The sequence below is a fragment of the Piliocolobus tephrosceles genome, chromosome 5, assembly GCF_002776525.5.
Source record: "Piliocolobus tephrosceles isolate RC106 chromosome 5, ASM277652v3, whole genome shotgun sequence".
Classification (NCBI taxonomy): Eukaryota; Metazoa; Chordata; class Mammalia; order Primates; family Cercopithecidae; genus Piliocolobus; species Piliocolobus tephrosceles.
Genome location: NC_045438.1, coordinates 140,621,646 through 140,630,077, shown reverse-complemented (window position 1 = coordinate 140,630,077; position 8,432 = coordinate 140,621,646). Strand labels below are relative to the sequence as shown.

The 8,432-nt window shown below is 42.2% G+C and overlaps 1 protein-coding gene across 5 annotated transcripts; it reads left to right on the top strand.

Annotated features, from left to right (window-relative positions):
* The first annotated feature begins 808 nt into the window (after positions 1 to 808).
* On the top strand, positions 809 to 8,431 carry LOC111525994 (zinc finger protein with KRAB and SCAN domains 8-like). 5 transcript variants are annotated; one of them, XR_002726252.2, is made up of 4 exons: positions 809 to 1,779; positions 2,535 to 2,720; positions 4,553 to 7,530; positions 8,374 to 8,431. XR_002726252.2 is itself a non-coding variant. In XM_023191672.2 (4 exons), exon 4 carries the CDS (start codon positions 6,515 to 6,517, stop codon positions 7,322 to 7,324), a length of 810 nt encoding a protein of 269 aa, XP_023047440.1. In that variant the 5' UTR covers positions 809 to 1,779; positions 2,535 to 2,720; positions 4,553 to 4,855; positions 6,449 to 6,514; the 3' UTR covers positions 7,325 to 8,346. The 5 variants fall into 5 exon arrangements, 3 of the variants coding, with proteins under 3 accessions (XP_023047440.1, XP_023047441.1, XP_023047439.1); XR_002726253.2 differs by having other exon boundaries at positions 8,377 to 8,428; XM_023191672.2 differs by lacking the exon at positions 8,374 to 8,431 and having other exon boundaries at positions 4,553 to 4,855; positions 6,449 to 8,346.
* Position 8,432: the final 1 nt, after the last annotated feature.

Sequence of the window (8,432 nt, the reverse complement as noted above, 5' to 3'; positions counted from 1 at the left end):
AGATATGAAGTACTGGCAGTACAATTAGAAAAATTAGCTATGCCAAGCTTTAAGAGAATCCTAAGTGTGTGCATATTTTGTGGTTTTTAAGACTACAAAAGAAAAAGAAGACTTAGTGTTTGGCATTCATAGCAACATATGTCAGGTTATTGAGAAACAATAAAGTTATCGATGATGTTTTAAGGTTGCTTTCAGCCTCAGATATGCCATCATCCCTATGCCAAGTGTTTCAGCATACAAGTGTTACAGAAGTACTAGTTTTAGTCTTCTACATCTTGATTCATTATAGCATCAAAGGTAAAATGCTGAGGGCTGTCTCTTTAGCAGAGGGGCTGTAACATCAAAGATTTATCCTTGAGGTCAACATATGACCCTCAGTCCCTTGGACAGCCACTAGGCAGGAATTACCAGCACGCCAAGGAAACCACAAGCCAGAATATTGTCAGTTTGCCAAGTAAAAAGTATTCCAGCTTTACTTGTTTTTAACATAGTTTTTAACATACTGTGTTAATCCTATATAGGAAGGCAAATATGTAGGAGGAAATGTGATTTCCTAAATTAAATCGTTAAAAAGCAGGCCTTTAGAAGCACTAGCTTCCTTTTGCAGTTCAGTGGTACTTAATCCAGCAGGTTTAAAAAGGTTCAACCCCTGGGTGCAGTGGCTCATGCTTGTAATCCCAGCACTTTGGTAGGCCAAGACAGAAGGATTGCTTAAGGCCAGGAGTTCAAGAGCAGCCTGAGCAACAGCAAGACTGTCTCTACAAAAAAACTTAAAAAATAAAAAAATTAATCAGGTGTGGTGGGATGCGTCTGTAGTCCCAGCTGCTCAAAAGAATATGGTGGGAGGATCCCTTGAGCCCTTGCAGTGAGCTATGATTATGCCACTGGGCGACAGAGGTCTCAAAAGTTTAACCCAAGTTAGAAAATCAGTTTAAATGTGTAATACACCAAAGAAATAACAGCTTGTTCTGTCATATTTAAATATTCATAGTCTAGAATGCTAAGTTTAGTGTTCCAATCCATTATTCTGTAAATGGAGGCTCAAAGAGGCCACTTGGTTAGGTTTCCTGGGGCTTTGCCCATTCTCCCCTAGTTATGCTCTCAGGTGTGACTCTTGTATATTAATTCATGCTCTGCCATAAGATGGATTCAAACTTTGTGCTTCCACCTCTAATGTTTAGTTTTACGAACTACTCCTTTTATCAGCTTTATATTCAAGCCAGTATATTTACTGACTACAGTGTTTTGAGTTAAATTCTTTCATAAATAATTGAATAGCCGGAGAAATTTTGCAGTATCGCAGCCATGTTTTGAAAAGATTGCTCTTGGTTCTTGTCTCTAATCTTTGAGAAAGCACACAGGATATAGTGTGTTGGCTTTCAGATCACTAATAAGACCAGATTTCTGTGGCCCCGTTTGTCGGTTTAAGGGATCCTGTAGGGCCCACACGAGATATTTCACCAGCTGCACTATCTTTAAATTCCAACATACACAGGTGGTCCTGCCCTGGATAAAACTCAGCAAGCAAAAACAACCTTCGGGAGAGGTGAGGTAGGAAGTCATAGCATTGCCGACGGTGCAGAGCAAATCGCTCCCGGTCTAGACCCCGCCTGCACCACAGCCGGGACAGGTTGAGGTTTCAACCCCTCTCTGGCAAACTCGGGCGCAGCCAGGCCCCGCCCAGAGATTTCCGGGGCACGCCCCGGAAGTGCTGAGAGGGACTTCCTCCCTGCGGCGAGGCCTCGGAGCTGGTTGCTGCTCACAGGCACAGAAACGCTGGTATGCATTTGGGTGCCGCTGGGGTGGGTGTTGCACAGCTGCAACCCCTTAGACCTCCTCTCTCCGCCCCTGCCTGGGTGGAATGTGAGCAGGAACCCCAGGAGAGGCAACCCCTCCTGGGACGGCGGGGATTGTATCCAAATGCAGTCTTCCAGGAAAGGGTTTTTCCTTGAGATTTAGTGCTGCAGGGGCCCAGAGTTGGGACTACTTCCCTTTCAGCTACAACCCTGGTCTTTACTGCCATCTTCAGAACTTCATTGAGTACCAACTACAAGTGTGCTTCTGGTACCAATTGGTATCACTGCCCACCAGATCTTCAGCTTTTTCAAACAAAAGGGGGAAATTGCAAATAATTGGAAATAAGTGTTCGGAGCTCTAAATTCAGGAGAGGCTTCTTCCACCACTTAATTGTGCCCGTGACGTTTCATTTTGAATGCAGAATTCGTTCTCTCTCTACTTCACCCTGGCAATAAATGGCTACCCTTCCCTTTAACAGTCACCTCCATCCACGCCAGGACCACCTTACAGCAACCTTAATGCTGTTCTGTCATGAGCCCTTCCACTATCCCAACCGGTGCTCATAGGCAATGGGGAAGATTACCACTGCAGACCTGCTGCCCCAGCATGTGATCTGAGAGCCCTTTGCAAATTAGCTCCTTATTTAGCATTGCACTTCTTTCCCCCCATAACCCTTAGTAGTGTAACACCTATGGCAATATGCTTTTTCTTTGAGTAAAATAATGTTTCTTTTACAGAAGTGTTCCTGAAGACTCTTACAAGAAAAGCCGCTTGACTGCATCTTTAGAGGAGTTGGTTTCGCTGGTTCCAAGGATTCTGTTAATGAGAAAACCCCACAGGCCAGCATTCTGTAAGCTGGCTCCAGCAGTCCAGTTGACAGTGGCTGAGACCAGTTCCTGATCATCCTATCTGAGGAACACCAGGTCTGGGATAGGGAGCAGCACTGACCAGGGGAGGGAGGATTTTCCTTGGGGAAGTGGCTAAGCTGGATGATTTCAAGGAATTGAGTGAATCCAGACAGCAGGTGGGGAGAGATATTATCAAGTTATCTTAAAACTTTTGGTCCCTTAGGGATTCTTCCCTTTCTTCCTCTACTTTTTAAGCACTTAAATCAGAAGCCAGACTAACTGATTTTGTCCAAGTCATTTTATCTTTCTGTGCCTATATGCCATCTGTCAATGGGGATAATAAAAGCACCTGCCTAGAGTTGTTATGAGGATTACATGAACAGTACCTACTACATAGGAAGTGCTATCCAGGTATTTGTTGTAATTATTTCTTATTCTCCTTACCTCCCTGGGATTAGCCTGTTCTGCTGATTTATTCATTTCTACAGCAATTCTTTCATAAATTCATGTGTTTATTTTTTTTCTGGCCACAGCTCTTAGATACAGTCAGGAAGTAGGCAAGAAATGCCAGCTCTGGAAGCAGAGGGAGAATAAGATATTCTCTAGTGCCACCCAGGAATATGCCACTGAGGTGTCAATGACAGACTCTTCCCTCTACAGGAGAGTTGTGCTAAACTTGGCGTTTTGTGGTCTTCTGGGGATTCTGGAAGTAAGGGACCTGAGGAGACTTAAAAACAACTGCTATAGGACAGGATCAGGATAAGTGAGTTGTGAATGCTTAGCAGAGTCTGATTAAGTTCAGAGTGAGACTAGAGCAGGAGAGAATCCAGCTCAGATCTGCCATTTCCACGTTTTCTATCGTTCAGGAGCTTCATCTTGGCTGCCAGTTTTCAGAAATAGAAATTGTAACTGTATTTCCATTTTTTTGTCTTTGACTTTGCTTAAAGTGCTTTTGTTTGTTTGTTTGTTTGTTTTACCTCACGGGAGTTTTTATTCTATGTGGGTCAAGTTTATCAATCTTTTCATTAATGACCTCTGGATATTGTCTCATAGAGGGGGGCCTTTCTTTTTTGAGATGGAGTCTCGCTCTGTCACCCAGGCTGGAGTGCAGTGGTGCGATCTCTGCTCACTGCAACCTCTGCCTCCCGGGTTCAAGCAATTCTCCTGCCTCAGCCTCCTGAGTAGCTGGGATTACAGGCATGCACCACCACACCCGGCTAATTTTTGTATTTTTAGTTGAGATGGGGTTTCACCCTGTTGGTCAGGCTGGTCTCGAACTCCTGACCTTGTGATCCACCCACCTTGGCCTCCCAAAGTTCTGGGATTACAGGCGTGAGCAACTGTGCCCGGCCAGGAGGAAGGCCTTTCTATTCTGAGGTTATAAAGGACTCACCTCATGTTTTCCTCTGGTACTTTATGGTTTCATTTATAACATTTAAAACTGGTTTATTTGGAATATATCCTAGTTTGTAGAGTAAGGTAGAAATCTAATTTACCATCTTTCCAGATGGTTATCCAGTTCTCACCATGCATTTGAAGAGTTCACTTTTTTTTTTTTTTTTAACTTATTTGCTACCTTTATCGTATGCTAAATGTATGTGCCTATTTCTGGGCCTTCTGTACCATTTTCATGAGTAGTACACACTTTAAGTATTAAAGCTTTATAATGTGTAAGTTCTTTAGGACAAGTGCCCTTCTTTCTCAGTTTCCCCAGGTAGTCCTGCATGTTTAGTCTTCTACGTGAACATTAAAATCTTTTAAAAAGTTGATATTTTCATGGAAATAGTGTTGAATTTACAAATTAATTTGGAGATTACTCTCTGAGTACTAACCCCTGAGGAGCCATAAAGTGGCTTAATCTGGGAAGCAAGCCCTAGATTGAAATTTCATCTTGGCTGTTTTAACAGGTGCCTGACCTCGGAAAATTTATTTGCTTCTCAGTTTTTATATATATGCGAGGAGGACTTGAATGTCTGCCCTGTAGGATTAAATGAGATAAAAAGCATAAAATGCCTTCTTGGGAGTAAGCGATCCTTTCTTCACACGGTCCATTCTGGCCAGTTCACAAACCACTGAGAGGGAAGCCTCCAGGATCCTAGAGTAGATGACCAGATGCCCAGGCGTGGGATCTGTGGAAGGGAAAGTCAAGCTTTCTAGGCCAACAGCTGTCCTCAGTCGCTTGGTCAGATAGTCTAACCGCAGTTTTTCAGGTGAGTTCCCTCTTGACTTTCTTCTAGGGTTTTGCATGTGCCCTGGGGGGACACCCTCGGAGGATGGGAAAAACTATGTACTGCGCCAGGTCACCTCAGGCCTGCCTTTTCCCTCCATCCTTCCCCACCCCTCCCCTCTTCCACCCACTTTCTCACACTCCTCCTCTTTTCTCTTTCCTCCCTTTTCCTCCCTCTCCATCATCCTCCCTTTTATATTTCTTTCCCTTCACTACCCCATCTCCTGCCTGGCCCTTCTGCACTGGCAGAGTAGACCCTCAGAAACCCTGGGAGAGAGGATGGCTGGGGCAGGCTGATGTCTTCAGTCCTGTCCTTGGCTGTCTCTGAGGCTCTTAAAACTCCTAATTAGAGGAGTGACTCTGACTTGCTTTTCTGACAGGGCTAAATTTGCGAGAGTGGGGTGCAGGAATGGAGACCTTATTTTCTCTTGGTCTGGATCCTCGGTTCTGCTTTGTGTTGGTTTTTGTTGTTAATGTTGTTGTTTGTTTTGTAGAATATCATTCCATTGGGATTTAACTGTTTTTGTCATTATTATACTGAGGTTATACATTCTGGGGAGGAAGGCCACAAAGTTGAAGTGCCATTCTCATCATATCAAGGGTGCATACTATTAACTTATAACTGTCGAGACATAAAACAGTTTGTAAGGTGGAAAAAAGCAGAGAGACGTTATTAGTGTAATTTGAGTTGGGAGCAAAAATTTTATCAAGTTTGGACACAAAACTGGGTTTGTTCCCAAGAAAGTAGCAGCCATCCGTTTTCTTTGGAGAGGTGAAGGGTTTATTCTGTCACAATTCCAGCAGAGACAAAGCATCCCTGTTGCTGAGATACTGTTTATCATAGCAACAACAGCTGCAGAAATAGTAGTGGCATAGCAATGAACAGAGCTTTTTTCGTCCCCATTTCTCTCTTCCATCTCAAATAGTATGGACTCCTGTGGGTGGTACAACATACCTGTTAATGATGTTGTTGTCATTTTTCCAAACTTCTTATCAGTTGAATTTGTTTCTATTGCCATTTCTATTCCCATACTCCTTCATCTGCTCTATCTGCAAATCTCTTGAGTTTCTGTCTTGTTTTCCAATTTAATTACATATGATTCGCCTTTAAAAGTAGGAACTATATATTATTTTTATATTTATTTATATTCCAGATTATATGTGTATGTTTTAGATGCCTTTATAGAGGATATTTTATTTATTAATATATATTTTTTGAGACAGGGTCTTGCTCTATTGCCCAGATTGGAGTGCAGTGGCGTGATCACAGCTCACTGCAGCCTCAATCTCCCAGACTCAAGTGATCCTTCTGCCTTTGCCTCCCAAGTAGCTGAGATGATAGGCGTGTGCCATGAAGATATATTTAAATAGCTGTTTGAGTTAGATATTCATTCCAGCAGTTCTTTGATGTTATTGAGACATGATACAGGCTGAATGAAAACATTTTATGTGAGTACCATATGATTGGCGTGTCCTGGGATTACTGAACGTGTTTGAGAGCTCTAGTCTGTATCATATTATATTGCTTTAGCAACAGGGAATAAAGCACATTTCAAAGGTCTGTTTATTATTTTAGGATTCAAGGCCAGAAGTGTGAACAAGGTGTCAACTTTGAAGGGCTGAAGGGAAGGTTTTTCTAAGGATGGACCCACACCAGAAGGTCCCTAGCATATATAATGGGGATACTTTACAGACTCCTGAGTATGAAAAAGTCTCTCAGTATGAGGACCAGTTAGAAAGGCATGAGGGTAGGCGCATGGAAGAAAGACGGTATAAATGCAATGAATGTGGAAAGAAGTTTGCCCAGAGCTCAGGCCTTGTTCGACATCAGAGAATCCACACTGGAGAGAAACCCTATGAGTGTGATCACTGTGGAAAAGCCTTTAGCGTGCGCTCAACCCTTACTGTGCATGAAAGAATCCACACTGGTGAGAAGCCTTATACTTGTAATGAGTGTAAGAAAGCCTTCAGTGTAAGGGCACACCTGATTATACATCAGAGAATCCACAATGGAGAGAAACCCTATGAATGTAATGAGTGTGGCAAAGCATTTAGTGTGAGCTCAGACCTTATCAAACACCAGAGAATCCATACTGGTGAGAAACCTTATGAGTGTGATGAGTGTGGAAAAGCTTTCAGTGTGAGCTCAGCCCTCATCAAGCATCAGAGAATCCATACAGGAGAAAAGCCATATGAGTGTAAGGAATGTGGGAAGGCCTTCTATGTGAACTCAGCGCTTATTAATCACCAGAGGATTCACTCTGGAGAAAAGCCCTATGAGTGTGGAGAGTGTGGAAAAGCGTTCAGCCAGATCTCAACCCTTATTCATCACCAGAGAATCCATACTGGAGAGAAACCATATGAGTGTGAAGAGTGTGGGAAAGCTTTCCGTGGGAGTTCTAATCTTACTAAACACCAGAAAATACATGCCAAAGGAAAGTGTCATCAGTGATTTATGTGGCAAATATATTCCAAAGGGCTTTTGTTACATCAGAAGATACCATCGAAAGAAGAGTATGGTTAAAGTTAATCCCTTAATTGACACTTCATCCTTAAAATACTGAAGTGAGAAATCACTGAAAAGTAACTCCATCAGCATTGTTTCTAAGGCTCTAAAATCACATCTACTTCTGAGAATGTAATTTTGCAACTCATAAGGTAAAGCCATTTAAAAACTATATAGTATATAATGTAGTTTATGTTGGCTTAGAGCAAACTAGCAATTCAAACATTTTCCTCTTATGAGCAAGCCTTTTGTCGTTGTTTTGTTGCTGTTGGTGTTATAGATAAAACATTCGATTTTGACATGGGAAGCAATTGGTGAGAGAGAAAGGACATATCCTTAGTTGCATCTGGAAAATACCAACCCATTTATTTTTCTTTGCCTTTGATGTACCACTGTGCTCTTAGGATGATTAGATGTGTTTGTGACTTCTTGGCAGAAGGTAGAGCATCTTTTTAGGTAGGAAACCCAACAGATAATTTTTCAGGGTGATTCTTGCATAGTCAAAAAGCCTTAAACCTTTTTTGACTTACTGACTCAATAAGCTTTTGAGTTTGACTGAGGTTCCTCAACCAACGCAAACAAAACAAAGACGAAAACTTCCCAAGGAGATTTAAGTGTTTCTTACTTCTGACCCTTGCTCATAGCTGATCATAGCTCACTGCTGTGTGTGGTGTCGTATATGCAAAGGCTCAGAGGTATAATAATGGGACATTTGGGGAATTTTCGAGGTCGGTGTTGGTTTTAGGATGACTGTGAAGCTTGATACTAGTGTCAACCAAGAGTACTCAGATTTGAGAGGTGAGTTTGATTTTGAAAATGTTTTTGCTTTGTCTATGGGAATCCCACTAGAGCTGTCCACCAGACCATAATCTCACTTCCTTACCCTAATCTCACATGTATTTGCACATGTGAAACTCAGGAGAGAAATCTGGACTTTAAAATTACTTTGTTACTATTTTTCTTTCTTTTTTTTTTTTTTTTTTTTCCTTTTGAAGCAGGATCTTGCTCTATCACCCAGACTGGAGTACAGTAGTGTGATCCCACCTCACTGCCG

Bases quoted from the DNA above. Each gene is read 5' to 3' on its own strand.
- LOC111525994 (XM_023191673.2), top strand. From the start codon at position 6,515: ATGGACCCACACCAGAAGGTCCCTAGCATATATAATGGGGATACTTTA.